The 24,969-nt window shown below is 37.9% G+C and overlaps 1 protein-coding gene and 1 long non-coding RNA gene across 3 annotated transcripts; one reads left to right on the top strand and one right to left on the bottom strand.

The window, feature by feature from the left end:
- Positions 1–623: 623 nt before the first annotated feature.
- Positions 624–19,350, bottom strand: CFLAR (CASP8 and FADD like apoptosis regulator). Of its 2 annotated transcripts, none has more exons than XM_062619751.1 (10): positions 19,115–19,350; positions 14,790–15,221; positions 13,857–13,962; positions 12,776–12,911; positions 12,512–12,609; positions 11,425–11,476; positions 10,058–10,107; positions 8,892–8,970; positions 4,135–4,648; positions 624–3,664 (listed from the first exon to the last, which is right to left on the bottom strand). In XM_062619751.1, the coding sequence occupies exons 2-10, from the start codon at positions 15,083–15,085 to the stop codon at positions 3,526–3,528; spliced, it is 1,470 nt and encodes a 489-aa protein (XP_062475735.1). In that variant the 5' UTR covers positions 15,086–15,221; positions 19,115–19,350; the 3' UTR covers positions 624–3,525. The 2 variants fall into 2 exon arrangements, with proteins under 2 accessions (XP_062475735.1, XP_062475736.1); XM_062619752.1 differs by lacking the exon at positions 19,115–19,350 and adding an exon at positions 18,943–19,061.
- An 811-nt stretch (positions 19,351–20,161) lies between these two features.
- On the top strand, positions 20,162–23,481 carry LOC134164205 (uncharacterized). Its single transcript, XR_009965047.1, has 2 exons — positions 20,162–22,014; positions 23,118–23,481. It is a non-coding gene; the product is annotated as an uncharacterized LOC134164205 (long non-coding RNA).
- Positions 23,482–24,969: the final 1,488 nt, after the last annotated feature.

The following is a 24,969-nucleotide window of genomic DNA, read 5'->3' as shown; positions in this document are numbered from 1 at the left end:
ACATGACATCCCCACAACTCCTTCGTCATTAAGAAGGCTGTGACCACTTCTAACCCAAGCAGCCAGACACAAAGAGACTCCCTTTTTCACTGCAAGGGTTACTTACAGGAGCCTCTGGAGTTTTCAGAACAGCATTTCATTGTCACTTCTTAGGGAAGGGGTCATGCACCAAGGTGAAGAACACGTACACTTCATAATCCCCAAACCTACATAGTCACAAAACTGTCAGAAACATAATATATCCTATTGGTAATATTTTTAAGTAAATGGTTGTATTTGGTGACACTCAAAAAAACAACCACCAATCCACAAAGCCCACCACATCATTAGATCCTTTAAGGACAGCTTCTATTGTTCTTACTTTCTGCCTTATCTCCTTGTTTTCTTCTTTCTCCTTCCAGGACTGATGTTGTATTTCTCCTCCAAATCTTCTTTTCCCTATTTGTTCTTCTCTTGGTCCTCCCTGCCATTCCCCTTCTTGTTCTTAATTGAATTTTTTGTATTTCTTTCCCTCATCTCTCTGCCTCCTCTTTGTTCCATTCTCCCTGCTTTTGGTTGTCTACAAGGCAGCAGAAGTGCTCATCGCATGCAAAAGCTAATAAGGGAAACGGGAAAAAGTGAAGTTAATTTATGAAAGACACCACATTTATTAACATCACATTGCTACATATGGTAACTAGGAATCCTATCTTACTTCTACAACCACAGGAAATACTTGTTTCACCATTAGCTTCATTTGCCAGCCACTCCAGGAAGTAACTTCTAAGAGTCCAAACCTGTCATTTTATAATCCTTCTCTCACCCTATGAAAAATTAGCAAGGTATAGTTTCAAAATTAATTTGTTCCTTATTCTACGATAATGTTATTACATATCTAAGTTATTAACTATTCAGGGTTAGAAATTAATGTTATTTTTATTACCTATCACATATAATATAGACCGTTCTGTTGATGCAGTGCAGTAAGTTCTCTACTTTAGTGTGTGGAATATATATGAATGTAGTTTTAAGACACAAGTATTTTTAAAGCCAGAAGCAAGATTGCACCAGTTTAAGGAAAAGACCAGTTCAATGGGCCCTTTCTTAGAAAACAATAAAATGGAAAAAAGACCTGACCCCTCTTCCTGTCCCACTATGATGCGTTTATTTCCACACCTAAAACTTAATGCAATCGGATTTAATATTTTTGCTTTAATGTTCATAGGGAACAAGCTTTTACAGAATGTCTGAATTTTCCAAAAAATTCTTTTCTGTTTTTCCTCCTATGCCTGTGCCTACATAAAATTTCAGTTACACAAATAACACATTGATAACATGAATTTTTGGTCTACATTTCCCAGTTCAAAGCTGTAACAAAAGTATACAGAAACTTTTTTAAAGAGGACACTATCGCTTACTAAGTGGAAAAAGTATGGAACGCATAGGCTTGCAATACAGGTGAGTTGCTTTTCTAAATTGTGCAAAAATTTCTTTTCCTCACAACTGTGTATGTAACTTCCTAGAGTTAACATGCAAATAAAATACAAAATAAAAAGAGCTGAATTTTTAATCAAAATAATATGTACTTCATATGTAATACAAAATAGTACATTAATATAAATAAATATATATTTTAATAGTAACATTTTATGTGGATAGTTAAAAGATTGTAAGGTAAAACCTGTTCAGTGGGTTTCTCCTCCTTGTATGCTCTTAATCTGGCTCTACATCGCATAATAAGGAAGGGCTCCTAAGCACTTTTTAAATTTTGATATCTACTCTTTGCCACATAAAAAAGATTTTTAATTTCAATTATAGTGGCTACTTGAAAACACATTTGTGGGTTGTTGTTTTTTTTTTCCTGAATGAAACTTAAGAAACATGGTTTTAAAAGAAAGTTGATAAAACTGACATAATTCTATGTAAAGCCAACATCTAAGTACAACATAATATCAAGGAATAAAAAAAAAATTACTGTTATTGGAGTAAATTTACTGGCCAAGCACTCCTAATTATTCTCAATATACTGACATATACTGATAGTATACAATGTACAATGTATTCTATCAATAAGCTAGCTGCCTGATAGACTTGGTCTACAATTAGAAGTATTGTTGGTGAAGTTACATACAAAAGCACACTTGTTTTTTGCTCAAATTAAATGCAGCTACTAGCAAAAAAAAATCTTTTTGCAGTATATTTGCTCAAGGAACTAGTATATCCTGCATTAGCAAAACCCCCATTCTGCTGGCATGAAACGCATGCCAGAAGGATGTACGGTGTGACTACACAAGAAACCAAGCAAGGCATGCCAAGGCCTTTATTTTTTTTCCTGGACAAGACACTGCATTAGGAGTATTAAAAGTTGTCAAATGGTCTACTTTAGGAGGAAAGAGAAAGCCATAAATTCAGTGAAATTAAGTTTTAATACAGCTCATTGAGGTTATACTGTTATATAACAAGCAGGTTAACTAACTTGTGTCAGGCATCTGCTCCACTGGAGAAAAAATTCTGTATTTATAGTTTTCAATCATGCCTTTTTCAGAAGGAAATGAGCAACTTGGAGGAAAAAAAAAATAAAAGAATCAATGAAGAAAGACATACCCTTTTTCATGAGCAAAAGCGGTGAGGGTGTGGTGTTTAATTCACTTATAACAGCAAGTGGCTGCACACAACACAGGTTCAAATATGATAGAGTGGACTTTTACAACTATACCTGGTCAACAAGTGTGAATCATGTTTCAGCTTCCACAATTCCTGCCAAAATCCCACATTTTTTAACTGTGTGGTAGATTACTGTAAAGTCCTGCCACATGTAAACTCATTTCTGCATCACCAAAAAACATAGCTAGCCCACAACATGGCAGACCGTCTCATTTATTAACATAGAACAGAACCCTTGTGTGCTGTGGATAGTACTGACAGTAGTCCTGAGTGAGTCACCTTTAATGCAGCAAGCAGATGGAATACAAATTATTTAAAAGACCATCTCTCTTCTCCTTCTGTTATGCTAGTCTGTGGGGGCATGCAAGCCAAAACTTGTTCATGAAGAACTGGCATTGCTGGGTAGGGATTCTTTCCCAACGCGTTTTCCATTATTAGGTGCTGGGGAGAGTACCCAGTGCTTTTCAGCAGCCTGCACTGGCTTGTATTTGTTTTAAGCATCAACAGAAGAACCTAGATCAGTGCACTGCTAATAGGTATGCTGAAAAGAACCAATGAAATAATACACAAAACCCTGGGAAACCAACAGGTCTACAGTTTAGAGCTCCTTCCAACCTGTTTACCTGTTGTATATGTTGAAAGATCTGTGGCAGTGCTAAATGATAGCCACCATTCTCCTCCAAGCTTTAAGAACCTTCTGTATTAGATTATAAATCTAGTGCCTTAACACACTGAAATGCTTCTGAATCTCTGGAGTTGGAAGCATCAGGCACTTTAGACATACATGCAGTAACAATGCATAAAGTAACAGCATGTGTGAGGACTGTCTGGATCTTAAGTGTTTCTCATTAGCCACCTCAGAGATATACTTTTCAACAGCAGTTAAGTGGCAGAAAGAAAAAGTTTCTTCCTCAGTGTGTGCTGGAGCAGAAGTGAATATTGTTGGCTTGGGTCAGCAGTCTTATTCCATTCATAGACTCTTCTGTTCAGTTCCGTATGGATATCCAATATAGAGAGCTTCCTGCAGCAACAAACGTAAAAGCTTTCTATTAGAGAATGAAATAAGACATCATTTAAGAATCCACAAGTGAGAACACAACTTTAGACTCAGCAAGGAGAAAGTTTCAAATGTCAGTCTTTATTGCAGAGGTTACACCTCTAAAACCCAAGGCTGAATATGCATTTTGGAGACAATCTGTTACAACCCAAATCACTGTTGTGATACTGGTTATGCTAATATGATGATCTGTGATTTCATTACAAGGTTTTAGGGTTTGTAAAAAGGTACTAAATGTTAACGCCATAAATACCTTGAAAAATTTTCCTGTGTCATTGTTCCAGGATCAGGTATACCTGTCTTTTAACTTATGACACAGCATAACAAATGACACTTTTCAGGATCAGACAGAATGACACCTCAGGTTTCTCTTTCTGTAGGGCAGCAGGCTGTCATAGGAAAAGGGTTGGTTTTTTCCTCTTTTTTTTATTTACCTTTTATGAGGACTGCAGAGTAGCTCAGCCAGGCAACGCAGATAATATGAGGATGAATTTGAAGACTTTTCTAGTGTAGACACGTTCACCTTGCAGTGACTCCAAAAGATGTCTGCTACTTGGGGAATAGTGACTTTCCATGGGGTTTCTGCATGAGCTAAGAAGTTCTCATTATTCCCATCTACTTCCAACAAACTAGTACATTCTTGCTCATTGTCTGGCACAATGTAGTTCTGGATAAAAAAAAGCTTCGGTTTTCCTATGAGTTCAGGACATGAGTCTGCTGTGAAGTATACCTTTACTTGTTCCAAAGGGAATCCAGAAAAAGTATGGTCTGTACAGAAGATGCTCTTAGAATTTCCACAGCTGACCAACACGCAAATGAAGCTGTCACAGTTTCTATGCTTCTGCAACCTTGCAACTTCAATCAGTGTTTGATTCATGTTCTTCGTATTTAAATATCTGTGACAATGAACGTCATAGCCTAAGCATCTGAAGGTCTTTTCCAGCATATCTGAAAAAAGCAAGATGTAATTACATCATTGCACATCAAGACTTAATCTCAAGTATCTCGAATTACAGTATTTACAGTATTTCACTATTGCAAATAATTTATTTCCCAAAAATAATTAAAAAAATCAAGAGTACTTGATGCTGATTACATTACATACTTATAGTGCTATATGCATGCTGTCTTTAATATGTTTATGTACTCTGTGGCAGCAAAGACACTATTATTTGGTATGTGATCTGTTCCAAATTCCACAGGCACTTGCACACTTTAACTTAGAGCCAGTATCCCAAGTTCCTAGCACTTGAAATATCAGACAAGAGAAAACATTAGAAAATGCTTCACACACAACATTCTAGAAATGATAAGGAGTTATCTGGGTAACATGGGAAGTGTGCTTCACCTTTTAACTTATCAAAATTACTCTGAGTGGTTATTATAGATCTACAGAACTGCACAGGCTCCCTTTCATCAGTCAAAAAGGAACCTGCTGCAGTCAGTTATACTTCCTTTTATATAAAATGAACTTTTAAGTGATGAGTTCCAGGGGGAGAATGGACACTGGAGTCTGAACTGCAAAGGAAGGGCATTTTCAGGGACAAAAAAAAAAAAAGCTGAACAATGAACCCCCTCAAATGTATTAGAAATTAAACTGTAGGTAGCCAAAATCAAGATTTAACTGTATTTGTGCTGCAGGAAAATGTGCTATGCTCTGAATAACTACTTTGGATGTTTATTAATATGGGAGTGAAACCAGGTACATTATGGTTAAAATCACTGGCATTTTTTAAGTGTTCAGAGAACCACAGGACACTACTAGGATACCTGTAGCATCGTTACATTCAGAATAAAGCATGCAGAGTTTCTGATATGACAGGAAACATCAAGTGCCATGTTTATGTAAAATGCCTTACAGCCACAGGAAGCTGGGCTGTTCCTGGACTTCAAGTTTAACAATCCCAAATTATCAGAGGCTATTTCAGAGCTAACTGGCAGCAAAGCAGAAGTTGTACTGTCACACATGCCCATAGTGAAAACAAGGAACACAACTTTTAACTTTCCTCAGCAAAATACAAACTATACTATAGCAAGGTGCTAAACTGGAACTAGAGAGTTTCATTACAGTTCTGTTGGTCTGATTAAATTTTTTTAAATAATTAAAAAAAAAATCTGGATATTTTTTATTTGGAATTAGAAAGGAAAATCCCCTATATTTTAGGCAATTAAAAATCCTCTTCAAAATTCAGGTGGAAGATTCAGTATTAATACTGTTGAACAGTTATATACTCGATGAAGCACTTCATCCTTTAGAGGATAGTACATACGCAAAAAGTTACAGCAACGAGAGCGCTTTTCCTGACACGCCCTTAAGTGTCACAATAAAAAAAAAATTAAACCAAATAATCTTAGAGCTGGTACCTTTGTTTAACAATGAAACAGAAATTATCCATGGTAAGCTTTGGATACAGCAATTTTACCTTAAGGCAAGATAAAAGCTACATGCTGCAGCTTCAGATCACAAAGCATCTGTTTCTTCAACAGTAACCATCTCCCAGTAAACTTAAACTCACTTGGGAGCATTTCCACTCTACATACAAAATTTATAGTTTCCTCCCCTTGACTGTTTACAAGGTAAGGGTAAAAACTGGCTTCCAAGTGGAAAAGTCAAAAGCAGCTATTTACAAAACAGAATGGGCATTGCAGTTTGAATTTTATCAGCATGTATTGAGCACTACATTATTTACACTGAACATTTTCAACTGCTGGAATCCTTGAACATGCAGGATCTATTATTGGTTCAACTTTCTCAGACTGAATCTTGGGATAGCTACAGACTCTAATGCATACCCTAGATAGAATTCTTAGTGTTCTCCCTGCCCACTTCTCTTTCTCTTCTATTTTCAGACTTCAGAAGTAGTGTTGCACAACTCTACACAGTAGTGAATGCCTTTCTAACAAGCTCCTTTAAGCAATGGTGTATGTCCTGTCTCTCCTGAATTTCACTAGCACAGTAATTTATTTAAGTGAAAGTCTTGCTTTCTATCATGTTAAAATGCTGATGATGCACTGGTGACATTAAATGTCTGACACATATAGGGGTTTAACTGCTTCTGCATCCACTGCAGAAAATGCATGGAGACTGAAGCACATTAAGACTTGCTTTGGGTGGTTTTGGCACAACAGCAGCAGAGCCATGATTTGCTAGTGTATACGACATGCCAGACACTAAACGTGATCTATTTTTATCCTCTCCAGTCAGCAGACTTCCTCTGTCACGCTTACACTTTCTGTTCTTGTACAAGGACTGAAATGACTGTAAGAGCTCATGAAGATCACATGCAGTGGGTTTTTTTTTAATTTTTATTTTAAGCAATCTTTGTATTTAGTAGCAGTTACCATGACAAAGGGGTCTGCACAGTATAGTGCCTGTGCAAAAGATCTGTGCCTTCTAAGGAAGAATAGATCTAAATTTATGTATCCATGACTACAAACTGACAAAGTGGTTCCTGTTTTCTCCAATGTACACACCTTACCTGCTTTTGTTTTTTGTTCCATTTAAAAAAAAAAAAAAAAAATCAGACCTGGCATAGTAAAACATTTTTGTTCAATAAACCAGGTCAGCACAAGCTCATATGCTGTTAGAGACAATTAACTTTACAGAGGGTTTTCTCATAAACAACACTGTTTCTACACCTCCTGTTTTCTTTAACTCCCCACACTTGTATTTCCCCAGCAATCTTTTTTACATTTGCTTTTAAGAAACAGAATTACAAATAATAGGTAATTATTTTGGTATTGGAGCAGACTATTGTGCTACCTTTCAGATTAAGGCTGTATATCTTTCTTGCATCGACAGGGCTATTTGTTCTCTAAAGCTACCATAGAAGAGAGAAGAACAGGAAAGTAAAGAAGCAGGCAACAGGACAGAGCAGAATGTTTGATCTCAAGAGCTGCTCTCCTGCCCCCCAAGTTTTTCAGTCTTTGGCAGGCTGTCTTTGTTGTAGTTCCCTATTGGCCAAAGTCAGCCTTTTTTTTGTTGACAACAGAAGTGAAGAAGTGTTCTAGATTTTTTGTGTTCAGCAATTGCATCCTTTTTCTTTTTTTCTTTTTGGCCAGAGATGATTGATGTACTTGGTAGGACATACAGAAATCAGATGCCAAGCGTGCTTCCCAGTTTCATGTAACTGACTGAAGTGTCTTCTCTGTCCCTCATTTTCATTAATTGTGGGATTATGAATAAATTCCTGTTATCCTAATGACAAACTGTCTTGTTTTACATAATTTATGATCATCAAACATAAAAATTTTACTTTCTGTATCTATGCTCTGTATACACAGCTCCTCAAAGACTACATCAGTAATTTTAGGTTGGTCCATCTGCTGGACCATTAGTTATGAGAAAAAGACACACTGACAAACCCTCTTCTTCCCCAACATCTCCTATCCTATTACAGAACTAACAGCAAGGACTCTCTTAATTTTTACTTTAGCCTCATATTTTACAATTATTAGACAGTGGGTCTTTTTTGCTTATGCAAACATGTACTTTTTAGTTTATATAAAGGTAATCAGTAAAAACCCACATTTTAACCATAGCACTGACTATCTTGAATTTTACATGCAAATTGTTGGGCTTTTCTGGGGGGTATTTTTTGTTTTGTTTTGCGTTGGTTGGTTTGGGGTTTTTTAACTAAACCAAGAGAGAAGGAAGAAAATTCCTGTAGAGCTGTGGTGACACTTTCAGTTAAACTGTGCAAGATGTGACAGAAGCACATTTGCATTATTAATAATAAATCATGTGCCTTCAGCTGTTCAAAATCTGTAGTGTCCAATATGATTACACTTCAAATCCACAGTTCTGGTTTTGTTAACTCCTTGAAAACGCCGCCTTTACCATCTCTGCCAATAACCTGCTGTATGACTGTATCTTAACTATTCTGTTGGTCTCTGAACATCCTTTTTCTCCCTCCCAAAATTCAGTCTATCTTCCTTACAAGCTCTTTCATTCAGAGATTCTGTGCCAAAAGCCAAACAAACATTGTCTGCAATAATTAGGATAGTTTGCTTTAACTTCAGATTGGGCCTTCCAACTGTGCTTTAGAAGACTTACTACAATTGACAGACTAGCTGACTAGGACAATATTACTCTAGCCTGGCTAGCAAATGTACATCGTATACTTTATGCTAAATTGCTTTAATTATCTGAGATTAAGAAAATAAGGAACTTCAGATTCCACAGACTTACCTGCACTGTTCCCAATACAGTCTATTATCAGGCATATTCCTAGAGGCTGACTTTGCATTCTGTACTTATCATCAAACACCTGAGGAATGTGAAGGACAAGTTCTTAGTATGTCACTCTCAACTTACAGACTTGATTCTTCTCTCACATTTCACAACCTCAGGTATATTCAATCACATTGTTGTTTTTCCACAGAATAGCTAGCAGAAGTCTACTGAGGTGCAGTATGTCCTATCTACACAGCAATAAAAAAATCAGGAGACATGGGCTAATGATTCCCACCCCCACCCCCCCACCCCCCTTTCTAGTACATGCTTTAATTTTTGCACCCTTGTGTTATGAAATCTTACTACCACAATGATCCTAAAACAAAGACTAAAAAAAGCAGCTATATGGGATGGAGAGACTTTTTAAAGACCTGGACTATGACAGCAATGACCCTTCTATAGTACTTCCAAATTAATTTCTTTAACTGTAACTGCTATTTAGATGTGAACTATAAGCTTCATATTGCCAACACAATAAATGTAGAGTGCTCTTCAGGTGTGCAAGCAAGCACTGCTTATCAGAAAAACATTTATTTCCTTATTCAGTGGAACAACCTCCTTGTTTCTAAATAATCTGTAATGACAATACCACAATACCTTTTCCCTTTAAAAATTACAATACTATTGCTATAGGTAATTCCCTGGTTCCTGGCCTACAGGGGAGGTAGTGGAAACAGCAGTCATTCATTCTCATCATTAATACCCAAAGTATGTCTGTCTTCCACCTTGAGAGCAACGGGCAGGGGGAGAATAAAGGACAAAATTCATGCAAAGAAGCCCTGCAATTTCTAATGCATACAGCAAGAGGTCTGACTTCCAACAAGTTTTGACTTAGCTTCCACTAATAAATACACAAGTTCTGTGTGCACATCATATGTACGTGCATTTTGCACACTCCTGCTTCTGAAGTAGTAGTAGCAGCAAGTATTTTATATTCAAACTATATCCTGCAAAAGCAAGTCACAGAACCTGTTTAAGGCTGAGGAAGATATGGGTGTACACATTGTTTTGTTTGCAGGCAATGAAAAGGAAATCTCAAAATGAAACAGAAAGAAAACTAAGGTAAATACCTGCTGAGGATTTTATTATATTTACATGCAAACATATGCACAAGCACATACCTCATATGATGCTGGTCCTGATTCCTGAATGGACATGTGGACTGGTTCTGCTGCAGGTGAAACATACATAAGTAAACTCAGTATGTAGGAACCAGTGACATTTCTTTGACATCAGATCAGCTGAAGAGAAACCTACCTAGTTCTCACTCATCTGGACTTCTCAGTTTCTATGTATGCTACTGAAGTAAAGAAAACCCCCAAAATTTCACTTCTAAGATGTTATTTGCATTCTATATTGCTTATAACTAGAATAAACAAACAATCTCCTACACTGAGATAATTCAGCCAACTGCTCTTCTAAAAATCAGCGTATTTGAGAGGAACTTTGCATTTCCATAAAGAACACAACACAGATGGTAAGAACCTGATACTCACTGGACAACTTCCTGGCTGGCCTGGTGGAGAGCTCACCACTGAATTGACACAGAAAGTTCCTACTTGAGACTTCAATTGCACAGCTAAACTACATGACCTTCCAGAGTTGGCTAGTCAACCTCTTCCATGATTTTACTAACAAGCTATTTATTCTGCTTAAAAGCTATGAAAGTGGAAGCCCACAACAATTTAAATGAAGATCTGGCACAAGCAAAGCTGTCCTAGGTTCAGCAGTAGCAGTTATTTTTCTCCTTAGTAGCTGGTGCAGTGCTGTGGTTCTGACTTTAGCTTGAGAGCAACCCTGATAACACACCCATGTTTTTAGTTGTTGCTAAGTAATGTTTACTCCAATCAAGGATTTTCTCAGTCTCATGCTCTGCCAGCAAAGAGGGGAAGCCGGGAGAAAGCAGAAGCAGGACACCTGATCTAAACTAGCCAAAGGGGTATTCCATACATAGCACGTCATGCCCAGTATATAAACTGGGGGGAGTTACCCAGAAGGCCAGATGGCTGCTCAGGTTGGGCTGGGTATTGGTCAGCAGGTGGTGAGCAATTGTGTTCTCTCCCCTTGTTATTTCCCTTATCATTATTATTATTGGTGATAGCAGTAGTGGGTTTGTGTTATACCTTATTTACTGGACTGTTCTTATCTCAACCTGTGGGAGTTACATTCTTTCAGTTCTCCTCCCCATCCCCCTGGGAGTGGATGAAGAAAAAGAAGGGGGAGTGAGAGAGCAGCTGCATGGTTCTGAGTTAACCAGCTGGGCTTAAACTCCAACAAAAGCAAACACAAGAGCAAATTTTCAGTATTTGAGTATTTGGGTATTAAGTATTTGGGACCTCAGTTTTCAGAGGTCCCAAATACTCTCTGCTGCTGGTGTTATCAACTGTATTAGACAAAACCACAACTATCAAACAACAGTCCTATTGATACAATTAAATTCATCTTTTGATGTTTTTAGATTATCAAAACTCAGATATAATGGTCTTACCCAGAATACGACTTTGTCCATTTTTTGATTTTTCTTTGTTCACATTCTGGATCTAAAATGAAGAAAAAGGTATCTTTTTCCTCTCTTGTTCAAGAATGTTCCAAAATATAACACAATAGTATTTTTTTTCCTCAATAAAAACATTGCATATTTTAGATTCACATATATCAGCTAATTATAATTACAAAATAACAAGTAAAACAACCCCAGACTGTTCCTCCTCAGAAAAAAAACCAAACCAGCTTGACATGAACAGTGAGGAAAAGCTTGTTCCCTAACATAGGAAAACAAATAAAAAACATCCTCTGAAGATATGAATTTTGTTTCCTATAAAGCCGCAAGGAGGAACTTTCACTGAATTAGAAAAGAAATAATAGCAATATTATCATAATATGGAAAGTCAGTGCAAACTCTTTCCTATTAAGTACTCTGGAAAACAAAGGTGCTATGGCCTTGTTAGTAAAGACAGATTGCATTACTGGTGTCTTGTATGTGAGCTTTATACATACACATTTACTGAACACATGACAGAAATAATCTCATCAAATTAATTCAGCAAGGCTAAATACTGTAAGTAAGGTCACACTATCACAATATCAGACCTAACCCAAATATAAAGAATATTACATGCAACAGGATTTGATGACTTTCCACATACCAAGATTAAATTTCTTAAAGTAAGATTAAAACCAAATTAAAAAATATAAATCTGAAAAGTTCTCCCTGACCTTCATAAGTTAAAATACTACTTTTCCTGCAAAATCCAGAAGTACAAAGAGTAATATGTTCTGCAAAAAACAGTCAAAGCAAAACTTTTCACTCCCTAGAGTAGTAGAAAAACTTACTCAAGATGCAATTTTTTTCATCTCCAACTAATAGGAAAAAATTCACAGAAGCTCTTCAAAGGGGACCTATTTTAGTCAGAAGATTTAAATCAGACCCTAAACTCACCAAGTAACAGGAATAAGAGAAATAAAGTAAGTAGTATTTTTGTTCCTAGCAATCTCTCATTCCTTAGCCTCTGCAGAGATGAATCCCCTTTCAATGTCTGGCAATATTTAGGAAAGATCTGTCTATGTACACTTACCCCTGAATGATAAGGAGGATCAATCAGACTGAGATTAGGGAGAGATGCCTGAAGTGCGTTGACATATACTGGCTGAGAATGAGCAGAATACATTACAGCTGAAAACAGAAACATACAGAGAAATACACGATATACCAACTTGTTTTATGAACCTAAATCCATGAAGCATGCAAATACTCTGACTTGTAACTCATAATTTTGTCTTCAGTAAGAACACATCTGATCCTTGCTATCAAGAGTAACCAGGGGAAAATAAGATCTTACCTTCATGTTTGTACTTCTGAATCTTGTTAATCAGGTCTATCCTGTGAATGCTTCGAAAACAATTTTCTATCAGATCCAGTTGATCAGGAGCTACCAAATTTAGTTTCTCCAGGTCAATCACAAGAGCTAGAAAACTCTAGAAAAGCAAGAGAAACCTAAACTGTCATATCAGTAATTTGTTCTCTATCAGTAAATAACAAAACAAGTCAGACAATAACATGTGGAGTTCATACAGGTTGTATATTCAAGAACTAGTGACATTACCTTCTGAAACACTAAGAAAATTATCTGGAAGGTGTAAGAATTCTTGGTATTACCGTAAGAGTAATGGAAGCTAGAAAGTCATATTCTCAAAAAAAAAAAAAAAAAAAAAATTAAAAAAATTCTTTTTGAGGAAATGGGTTTGCATTACCTTGCTATAAGGATGACTTGTAATGTGACCTCATGTGCCACAAAGCAAGAGGTAAGAAAAGCTTTGGTGAATTTGCAGGACCTCTTCTTCTTTGGGTAAAGAGAGAAAAAGGAAAAGAAAAGAAACCACAAAGGAAGAAGACAGAAATATGCAGTCTTCTATGCACTGTTGACAAGTTTTCTGAACCCTCTCTACTGAAGCTCTGCTTTCTCAGAGCACTTAAACATTCAGAACACAAGTGTACAAAAAAAAGATCTAATTAAAATAAAACTGTTCTTTTCTAAGTGAAGCAGAGCATGAACCTAAAAAGTGATCTTGTAATTCAAGATACATTTCATATGATTATTGGTTTGAGATCCTTCATATATAAACTTACTGATCAGTTACACTAACGAAAGACTTTTTTTAATGCCTTCTGCATGTGAGGATCATGCTAACAATATTCACTATAGCAAGTCTTCACTGTTCCCTCTTACTGTTTCTCATGCATCTTTCCTTGAATTGAAAACCAAAAACTGAAATAGAAGCCACTACTCCTTCACTTCCTGACTTCTGTCTGCTCCTCACAGCCTCACCTACCGCTTTGTTGTCTAGCAACTTCTCTTTACACTTTGACCTCTCCTCTGCTGGTCTTCTCTTGCCCTAGAGAAGACCACCAGAAAAACATACCTTATCTTTTGCCATTTTCATACGAGGTGCATAATCTCTGAGCAGAAAAATAAGAGAACCCACTTCTTCTTTTTCCAGATTCTCATTAATCTCCACCATTAGTACCCTGGAATAAAGTTGACACATTTCTGAAGGATTAGCTTTCAGCAAGATCCCACCCTTGCCCAACTACCCAACATCTCCCATGTTCCAATCTTAACGTACCATTTCCAAATAAACAGGAAAAAGCCAACCCTGCTCCAAGATTAAATTTTAAAATCCCTACTTCTTGCTAATCAGCACCTGCCATTACTCAGACTGTGTAAAATCTGCTGCCAGGAAAACACAAGTCTTCTTAATATTTCAATAGGGATGAAGTGAAAGAATGAGGCAACAGAACACATTTGAACTTTTATGGCTAGTAGCTACAGGGGTTTTGTTTCAGTGAGAAGTTAATACAGCAAAATCTTCCTTATGAGTATATGTAATTTTTCCTGAAGCCTCTCAAAGAAAGTAACTGGAGCTTCTTAATTTAAGCCTCTTAAAACTAGAGAGTAAAATGTAGTAAGACACACATCCCCTGAGAAAAGCTGTACTACAAGGCTATGTGACCAAAGCAAACTAGAAAAGTATCTCTAACTAACAACGTTCCTCTAATGCATCATTTCTATCTGGTGATCTAAAACCGTACAGATATCACTGATTTTATTAAACAAACAAATTTCTTAAAAGATAGATGCTTCTAATGCAATGACTTGAAAGAAGCTACCAAGCCTTATTTTAGGGACTAAACTTGACATATTCTTTTCACTATTACTCTAGATACAATGCCCTTTTCTGCTTTTCTTTCAAGACCTATTTAAAAAAAGAAACAACACATACACCCCCCAAACTCCAAAACAACCCCCACACATTTTGAACAAAATAGAGTAGCCTTGATATCTGAAATAGTACCTGTAATCAGCGACAAGTCTGAGGCTCCTAGAAAGGTCAGCTTCCACGGTTGCCTTCTCAGTCTTCAAGATCCTCCTCAGCAAGTCAAACCTCTTAACTCTATACAACAACTCAGACAAGCCAAGCAAAGACAATTTCTCCCTCTCATTCAAAGCCACCAAAAGCTCTCTAAGGTCAGCATTGGCCAAGTCAGGAGCAAGGTCTCGGCACAGAAAAATCATCATCTCTTCTTCTTCTTCATCCAGTTCTTGTTCAATCTGGTGAATAAGGGCAGCTGGCACTTGGCACCTGGTCATCACTTTGTTGCTGTCCCTTTAAAATTGCCAGCCTACTGTTTTTTTAAACAGAAAGCCAACATGACATGAAGCACACTCTACCACAGCAGTTCTCTGGTGTTCATTCTTAACTTGATTCATTTTTACATAAGCAGTTCTGAGGAAGAGAGTTAAAATGTACTAAATCAGTGATCTGCAGCACAAGTTCACAGTTAACTCTCCTAGCTGATATATTTCACTTACAACTAAAATACCAACAGTCTACACAGGCCTCCTGTTCTCTAGGGGTTCTCCCAGCTGTTCATTGCAGAACAAAAAGTATTTGGTCATACTAATCAGAAAGAAAAAGGAAGTTATTTTAAAAGTAAAACCTTAATACAACTCTGAAAATTCCATAGGAAGTGAAAGATCATCAGCCTGCTGATGAGTGATATTTCAAGTGCTTGTGGAAATTAGTTAAGTTCCACAGCCATTTAAGTCTAAAGCTCTGACTTTTTCTCAGCAACCATCCACCTCTCTACTACGACCCTGTCTCCCTAAAAGTCTCAAGGCATTTTTCAGGAAGAGTTTTGGGAGCTAAGAGGTAGTTTAACCATACATTGTAGGCAAACCACTGCCATCACAGAATCATAGAATAGTTAGGGTTGGAAAGGACCTTAAGATCATCAAGTTCCAACCCCTCTGCCATGGGCAGGAACATCCTGCACTAAATCATGTCACCCAAGGCTCTGTCCAACCCAGCCTTGAACACTGCCAGGGACGGAGCATTCTCAACTTCCCTGGGCAACCCATTCCAGTGCCTCACCACCCTCACAGTAAAGAACTTCTTCCTTACATCTAATCTAAACTTCCCATTTCAAGTGTGAACCCATTACCCCTTCTCCTATCACTACTGTCCCTAGTGAAGAGTCCCTCCCCAGTATCCTTACAGGCCCCCTTCAGAACATGAACATGCTTTGCTTTAAATGCAGTCAAAATAAAAGAAATATTAACAATCTAATATGTAATACTTTAACAAATTATGAGTAAATTCAGGAATGTGTGCATTTTCTTACTTATTAGCATCATTTAAAGTGATTCCAATATGAATTAATTAGTAGGGTTTTAAGGATTCCCCACACCCCCTCTCCATGTTCAGAAAGATTCAAGAGCCACACAAAGAAAAGAAATCAACCTTATGTACACAAAATGGCTAACTCTGAAAGTATAGATAAGCCACAGACTCCTTTTCATGTGACATTCATGTTTCACCATACTGAAACAGAAATTAAAATTCAAACCTAGGAAAAACCCCACCCTTGTGATTAACATAATAAGGAGGGTGCTATGCTCAATTTCCACTGCCACCAACTACGGAAATTCTATCTCACCTTCTCTGATCCCCATTACCTACATGGGGAAAAATGAAATGAGCAGTATGAAGACAAATCTTAGTCATTCCAAGCAGCTGAGTCACTATACTGCACAGTTTTGTTTAAACCATTCTGAAAGGCAAAAAAAAACCAAACCAATTTGACTTCAAACCCTAATCCACGGAAAGATTCTAGCACCTGGATAAAATTTTTAAGCATTTTCAGCCTTTCGTTACACATTCTGTGAGTGACAATCAATGTCACATACTATGTCTGTACATCAAAAAGAATAAAACTCATCTACAAGCCTTTAATTCCAATGCTGTTTAAATGAAAAGTAACTCTATACATCCACCTGACTTTGCTCAGAGAGTAAAGAGGAAAGAGAAATGTACCAATAGTCTGTGTATTCATGTCATGTAATTTGCTGCAAGAAAACACACAGGATTTTCCTCTCTAGTTCAATGGTTCATGTACTGAGTAAAGATTTCAATGTAAAGCTTATGGATCAGGAAGAGGGTTGAAAAAAGAAACCTAAAGTACTACACATTCTCATTTACATTCTTGATTTATATGAAATCCACAATCATCCTGAATACCTGAAATCTAATAAAACTCCCACTGTAAAAGGGTACTGCAAGATCATGTGACTATGAATGGGGGCAGGCCTACACATGGAGCAGCAACAATCAAATCTCTATTCCTCCTGTATTCAAAGAACCAGGAAAACCTCTGGCACACTGAGGGAAAATGGCTGGTGAGGGGAGAGTTTACTGTCACCCAAAATTTTCACAGAGAAAGAGCTCTTCTAGGAAATAGTCTTAGGGTCTCTGGTAAGGAAGTCACTGAGGAAAAGCTCTTCCAGGAAATAGTCAGGGTCTCTGGTAAAGAAGTCACTGAGGAAGAGCTCTTCTAGGAAATAGTCTTAGGGCCTCTGGTAAGGAAGTCACTGACTCTGGGGTGACTTGTCTGTCCTCTTCCCACAAAAGACATCCAAGAAAAAACAGCTCAATGAGATAGTTCCAAAGTGCACTTAAATACAACCTTCTGGGTTTAGTTAACTTTCAGACTTTCCTGACATGTATGACACTCTCCAACATGTAAGATTTTAAAGCTGATTTTTCACATACTGTACAAGAAAACACCTTTGTCACAAGCATTAGACTTTAAGTCTGCGCTAATTTTTGAGCCTGGGTATTACACTGTAAACAACGTTCACAAGAAGAAACTCTGTAAGGTAAATACCCGAGAATATTAACAAGCCTATTTCCTCCTCAGACCACAAATAATTTCTGTTCCACACTAAAACAGGTAGAAAAACATCAGTATGTTCATTAGCTTCTGTGAAGCTAGTGAAGTTGATTATACTATTTTCTTTACTGTTTCACACTGCTCCCAAGCCTTACAGAATACAACCAAAGTCAGGGATGAATTTCCTCCTCCCTCCTCAAGGAGCAGGAAATAATAGACTAAAGCTTCATGCACAAAACCACACACTTCAGTTAACTCCCTGCTAACAAGTGGAGAGCAGTATGCATGTACAAGCCTCAAGCAGTATTACTGTTTGCTGTTTTCATGACTGCAACACAAATGCTGAGCAATACACAAATACCAATACAATGATCCACGACAGAGAAGTATTAAGAGGGAAGGTCTTTCCAAGAGAAGCAGGGAAATACCTCACACTAAATATGGTCTGCAGTGAATCTGTAATTTCTGGCAGCATTTGTTCCTTGAGAATTTCACATAAAGTTCTGCAGCAGCAAAACCATGATGTAACATTCGTGGGTGTGGTTCCGATCTGGAAATTGTCTTTGTTTTACCAAGATGAACTCATGTGAAAGCCCCTCGCGAGGAGCTTACTTTGCTACAGGAGGCACTAGCTGTGCTTCCAATCTTCTGATTTATTTGAAGAGGTAGAGGTGCTGCAGTGACACAAAGATGACTGCATTTTGAGTCTGTATCATCTGGCATTTTTCAAAGTAGTGAACTGTTTGAAGCATGCTCCACAACTTCCACATTTCTCTATAAAAGAATTTCTTACGAGATACTTAGGGGAAACAGGGAAATCCTGCAGTAATTCTCTCATTTCTGTATTAGGCTTAAATATTTTGATCTCAGCGTAGACAAGCAGTGACCACACTGATTTCTATTTGGAGACGCACTGGTTTAACACCCCAGTCTTCCTCATAAAAAAAAAAACAAACCCATGCAAACTAAAATTTGTTTTCCCGTAGGGTGCTTTCACAGAAAAAAAAAAAAAAAAAAAGTTCCACGCAACGTTCTATCACAGTTGGAAAAATTACGCGAGAGGGAACCCGCTTCTCAACAAACAGCTCGGGCGGACCAGCAGCGTCGCCTCACGAGAATGGTCAGGCGCCGTCTCTCCGCACCCGGCTAAGCCCGCTCCCGGTGCGGAAGAAGACTACAAAAAAGTACCCGATTTCGAACTACAGTGTGTTAGGACACCTACACTGGGAGCGCATGTTAGTGTCAGGGAAAGGAAGAGGGGAAGGTATAACGCACCCAGACGCGCCGGGGAAGTTTCTTCTACAGCAGCTGGGCGAGGTCCGGCACTGGCAACATGGAGAAGCAGCGGGGGGCGGTGCCGGGAGAACAAACAGGCTCCCCCAGCACCAGGCGTGGTTTTAAGATTTGCTTTGTCTACCCATGGAGAGGCAGAGTTTTTGGTTCCTACTTTTTCTGACTGCTGGAGGCACCTGAGCTGCCTCTGAGCGTAGACAGCACCGCTGTTTAAGACGGAGATCTCGCCAAGGGATAAGGGAAGTGGCTTTAGCCGCCGATCATTATACATCTGCCGAGCCACGTTCACTAACCCTTAGAATGTCATCGTGAGTCCGGCCGTTAGGTACTATGCTTTCGGTTTTGATTTATATTCTGCCTCAGGATATAGGAGTCAGAGAAGGCAAACCCATCGCCTCAGTACGGCAGCGGAGCCCAAGATTGGCAGGAGAGACGTCTCGTCCCGCATTAGCGCGGCGCCTTTCGGTATCGCTGTCGCAGAAAATGGCTTCCGAGTATCTGTGAGGAGAAGGGCTTGGCAGTAGTGTGGTCGTGAGTTCAGTGCGTATACAGACGTTTATGAGACTAGGCATTTTATACGGCCGCTAACATGAGAGAAAACGAAAGCTTTTTTTACCAGCTCCAGTATGTATCGATAGTAACAGACGGGTTTTCAGCGAGTAGTTGGGGTAAGTGTGGATATGTGTTCTCGCGAGAGTTTATACACAAGAAAGCGCTTACTTGGTTCATGTTCGGAGTTCGTTCATAGGATGATACTGTACCGGTGCGGGAAAGTTGTGTGCTTCCCATTTATTTATATCTTCAGTAAATTTTAAGTAATGCCTTATCCCTGTAAACTGGGTGTTGTGATGCCCCTTGGTATAAACCAGCAATTTGCATGAAGTGACTTAGTCTGGTATGCTAGTACTGTGACTGGAGTTGCTCTCTTAGAGGCTTAAAATCTGAACTTGTGGGCCATTTTATCTGCTGAAACGGACAAAATTCACGTCCCTATGAGGTGAAATTAGACTCATAATAGATAACTTTCACCTCAGTGGATTTGAAAGCATTTATAAAGCAGTACTTTTTTTTTTTTTTTTTTGGTGCTGCTAAAAATACAGCAGTGTACTGTGGGATTGCACACTTGTGCAAACTCTGTCCTTGGAACTGCAGGGAAAATGGGCAGAAAGTAATCACCTACACTAGGATTTGATCACTTTTTGTTCTGAGAAAGAAAAAAAGCTGAATTCTTACTGAAATTGTGTGGTCAGGCTCTCACTTTAATATTAGTCATTTAAGGGCATTGCACTATCCTTGCTATTAAGGTGTAGCATTGGATAGGTGATGATTCATTTAGAAACCTACTGTGAATCAGTATGTACACTTCCTCCTTGGATCTATTTTATACAAACATATTGAAGACTTGTAAAGTCTAATAGAAGCAGATGGTATAGTTGCAGGCTTATGGAAGATTTTTTTTTTGGTTGGTTGTTGGTTAGTTTTGTTTTTTCCCCAAAATCATAGAATGGTTTGGGTTGGAAAGGACCTCAAGATCAACCAGTTCCAGCCCCCTGCCATGGGCAGGGACACCTCACGCTAGACCACGTCACCCAGTGCTCTGTCCAGTCTGGCCTAGAGCACTGCCAGGGATGGAGCATTTATCACTTCTTTGGGCAACCTGAATAAATGGTTGAGTGAATGATGTAGCAATTTAACACAGCCACTCCTTAAGCGATCAGTATACTCTCATTTACTTTTTCACTTACTCCTTAATTTATTAAAATCTTATATGCCTATTACACAGTTTTCATGATTTTCATATTTATAGGCAGGGTTTATGAATTGTATACAAGCTTTTTCATTGTTCCACTGTTTCAAAGCTGAAGTACTACCTTGGCTTCATCTGTAAGTTCTCATGTAAACTGAAACTGTAAACAAATATAATGTAAAACATACAGCATACCAGTAAAGTTAGATGTGATTGGGAAGAGACGGTGCTATATGTTTCAATTTAGAGAGCGTTGCTTATAAATCTCTGTTTTGGACATGTCAGTTGTGATATGCCTTCATAATAGGTTTGATCTATTTAATTTTATAGATTCTCCTAGTTATATAGAACAAAACATTTTAATAATGCCTCTTAAAATACGAACTTTTATGCTGTATATTTCAAAATCAGAGTTGGTAGGGTCAGGGTGAGTGCATTCCATGTGTGTATATAAATGGTGTCACTAGTTTTTCTTGTTATGTGTTGGTGTTACTTTCATTATTACTAAAAGGCTGTCACTAAGGGAAGAGGCTGTTGTAAAGGGTTTTTCTTTTCCATTGGAACAATGGTAAAAGGATTATCTAACATCCAGATTTCAGATTTCCATTTGGCTTACAAATGAGAATAAAGAATGTATAGAGCACCTGTAAAATCAGTTCCCTGTCATACATGTCCTACCCATACATGTTTTCATACCCAAGATGAAATCAGTAAACTTAATTGGAAGACAAGCATGAGTCTGAGGATGTTCCGTGTAAAACCCCTTGAGGCATACACTCTTAGCTGCATGTAGAAAATGCACTTGCATTGATGTAAATAGCCTTAGCTAATAAATACTGATCTGGGAAAGATGTAATTGTGGGGTAGAAGCTTGTAGTTTTAGAGCTCAACAAAGATTTTTGTAGGAAGGTTTTCAGGAGAGATTTAAAGGCAGATTAATATCGAATGCACACAGTTACAGTTTGCTGTTTTAACTGCAACTGCCTCTCATGATGAGAATGGTTAAGCCCTGAAATAGGAATTCCAGAGACATCCAATTTATACTGCAATGTAGTCAGTACTGTATTTTGCTACTTCTCTGTAATATACAAATTTGGAAGATTATGCTAATGATGTAAGTATTAAAGGTAGCATTAGCAAAACCAATAGATAAATCACAAGTATCTTTGCAGGTGAACAGAAACAGGTCTTTGACTACCGATGGAGATGGGATTTCTACCTGCATTTCAGAAAATGAAGCATCATCAGTTCTGGTTTTCAGAACTTAAGATACAGAAAGAACTTGCTGATTGTGGTGTTACAGTCATGTATGTTCCTCACCTGCAGGTTCTACTGCTGTTTGTGACCCTGTTTTTTGCACTATAAAATATCTGTGCTGGTAGAAAGGCTGTTCTAATGTAAAGATAGTAATTGCTATGGTTACAGTGAAGACAGATTTGGTACTATTATTTTAATACACAGGAAATACTCCATCCCCAGGCAGGATTAGTGTTAAAATATTGAAAAAATTTTACTTCACAGGTATTTTATGTATAATAATGAGACATATTTATATTCTACAATATTGGCAAAATATATTTATCATAAATGATAAATATATTTATCATAAATTTTACTTCACAGGTATTTTATGTATAATGAGACATATTTATATTCAATATTGGCAAAATATATTTATCATAAATAAAGTCAGTTGCTTAGAGCAGTGTTTGCCATTTGGCTACTAAACCAGTGAATGATAACCACCTTCATTAATAAATTCATAAATTTTACCTAAACTGATCTGTTTAACTGTGAATATGCCCAATATATTTGCTTACATAGAATGCTGGTAAGGCTTATTTTTATGATCTTCCTTACACAAGAAAAATCTTTAAAGCAGAGCATCTGTGGAAATTAAATTGAGTTTTTTTGCTTACATGTAAATTTTCTGGAAACTGCAGCTGAAATTAGAAGATGTAAGACTTTGATCGTCTTAACTTTCTTAATATACAGTAGTCTTGATAGAATGATCTTGTTTTCAAAAATTATTGAGGAATGCGTTAGTTTACACAGCAGCCAAACTGGTCTCAATAAGCTAAGCAACATGCTAATGTTCTGTAAGCTGAAAATACGATTACAGTAACTTCGTATCTGTGTTCATCTAGTGCTTGAAAACACAATAATGAATATCTCTTCAGCTAGTGTCTGAACTGTCTGCTACATCGGTGAAGTGGCAGGCTTGCACTATTTAGACAGACTAATTCCATAGGAACTTACAGCAGCTTGAAGAATGTGATGTAGAACAAACAAACAAAATCCAATGAAAAGTATTCATAAAGAAGAACATGAAAGCAAACTTTCCTAACAAGAAACTAAATGGGAGCAACTACAGCTTAAAGGTTTTCTATTTTTTTTTTTTTTTTTTAAGTCTTAAGCTTCTGCAACAGCTGAAACAGAGTTGGGGTGTGGGAGCAGCTAGTCAGCATGCAAGTACTGCACACCAAATTCAAATTATAAAGAGCAGCTGAAGTAAGCAGCACAAATCCTCCACATCTGTTTTTCTGAACAGCTATCTAAAATTCAGTTACCTTAAGTTGTTTAGGCTTGGGCTCAGACAGAAAACAAGCAGTGAATGCCAGCCTTTGAAAACGTGTATCCTGGGTGGGACTGCCTAAGGGACAAATATTTTGTGCAATGGACCTTACCCCGTAGATTCTTGATTTTTTTTTTTTTTTCATTCAATAATGCAACTGGATAGGGATTCTTGAGAAAGAATTAGGCAAGAAAAGTTTGCCCTATGAACAGTGCCTTGAGCAATGTCAGATGCGACCAATTCCACTGAACAGGGCAGTTGCACTCCCACAGTAACAGATGTTGATGATTGGCTCTAAAAATAAAGCCCTGTTATGTATTCACACACAGCCTTCCTGAGCAAGATTTTATATATTAACCCACCCCACCCCCCACACTGTAGCTATGTTTGGTAGGACTTTCAAATCGTATGTAAACCTGCAATTTGTGACGTAACTTTACAGTTTCTTCACCATGGAAGTACACTATGTAATTGAGTAGTGGCATTTAGTTTCTCACTTGTTTGTCTAATTTTGCTTTTCTGTTTAGTGACACTGATAGCCTGCTGTTGGGATTGAAAAAAATACATAGTACACCCTGCTTAGCTTATGTTAGTAATGGCATAACAACATTTACAATATGATATTTAGCCAATTCTAATTCGTAGTGCTGCAGAGGACATACACTGTAAACAGGCCCTTTTCTACTATAGTCCCCATTCCAGGCATTTTTAAAGTACTCCAAAAGCTGCTAGATAATTTAAGGAAAAAAAAAAAAGAAATGTGAAACAAATTACTGACTACGTTCCACTCTGTTTTGTGAATGTGGCATTGAGGTAGCAATATAATTTTTGGATATTATATAGCGGATTATTTTGATGCATAGTGTCTGCCAATTCTTCAACAGGATTAAGTATAAGCTTTAGTATTTTCATATAGCATAAAGGTAATGGTTCTTTTTACTTAGAGGCACAGGAGTTAATAGTAACTGTCATGGGTTCAGCAGCAGCAGCAGTCATTTTTCTCCTTAGTAGCTGGTACAGTGCTCTGTTTTTGACTTTTGGCCTGGGAACAGCACTGATAACACCAATGTTTTTAGTTGTTGCTAAGTAATGTTTAGTCTGACCAAGGACTTTCTGAGTCTCACGTTCTGCCAGGGAGGAGGGGAAGCCAGGAGGAAGCAGAGACAGGACACCTGACCCAAACTAGCCAAAGAGGTATTCCATACCACAGCATGTCATGCCCAGTATATAAACTGGGGGCAGTTACCTAGAAGGGCTGGATCACTGCTTGGGTCGGGTTGGGTATCGGTCAGCGGGTGGTGAGCGGTTGTATTCTCTTCCCTTGTTATTTCCCTTATCATTATTGGTGGTAGCAGCAGTGGTTTGTGCTGTACGTTAGTTACTGGACTGTTCCTGACTGAACCTGTGGGAGTTACATTCTTTCGATTCTCCTCCCCATCCCTCCAGGAGTGGGGTGGGGAGGAAGGGGGGAGTGAGAGAGAGACTGTGTGGCTGGACTTAAACCACGACAGTAACAACTTCTAAGAAATGACAACTCATTCATTACCACTTACTAGGAAATAAACATTATTAAACCTGTAATTAATACAGTACAGTTTTTTCTCTTAATAACAACATGCTTCTCAATTTCATTTAATAGAACATTGGCAGGGCTTAGAAGAGCTGTCCTGATAGTTTGCTCTGTGCT

This window comes from Pezoporus occidentalis, unplaced genomic scaffold (genome assembly GCF_034315485.1).
Source record: "Pezoporus occidentalis ecotype Australia unplaced genomic scaffold, CSIRO_AGI_Poc_V1 ctg213, whole genome shotgun sequence".
Lineage (NCBI taxonomy): Eukaryota > Metazoa > Chordata > Aves > Psittaciformes > Psittacidae > Pezoporus > Pezoporus occidentalis.
The sequence above is the reverse complement of the archived record's forward strand: the minus strand, read 5'-3'. Positions and strand labels throughout refer to the sequence as shown.

Excerpts from the sequence above, each read along its gene's own strand:
- CFLAR (XM_062619751.1), bottom strand. The coding sequence starts at position 15,085 with ATGACCAGGTGCCAAGTGCCAGCTGCCCTTATTCACCAGATTGAACAA. Across the intron at positions 12,610-12,775 it reads TCAGAAGTACAAACATGAAG|CTGTAATGTATTCTGCTCAT; the intron begins GTAAGATCTTAT and ends TTCTGTTTTCAG. Across the intron at positions 10,108-11,424 it reads TGGACAAAGTCGTATTCTGG|CAGAACCAGTCCACATGTCC; the intron begins GTAAGACCATTA and ends TTTCACCTGCAG.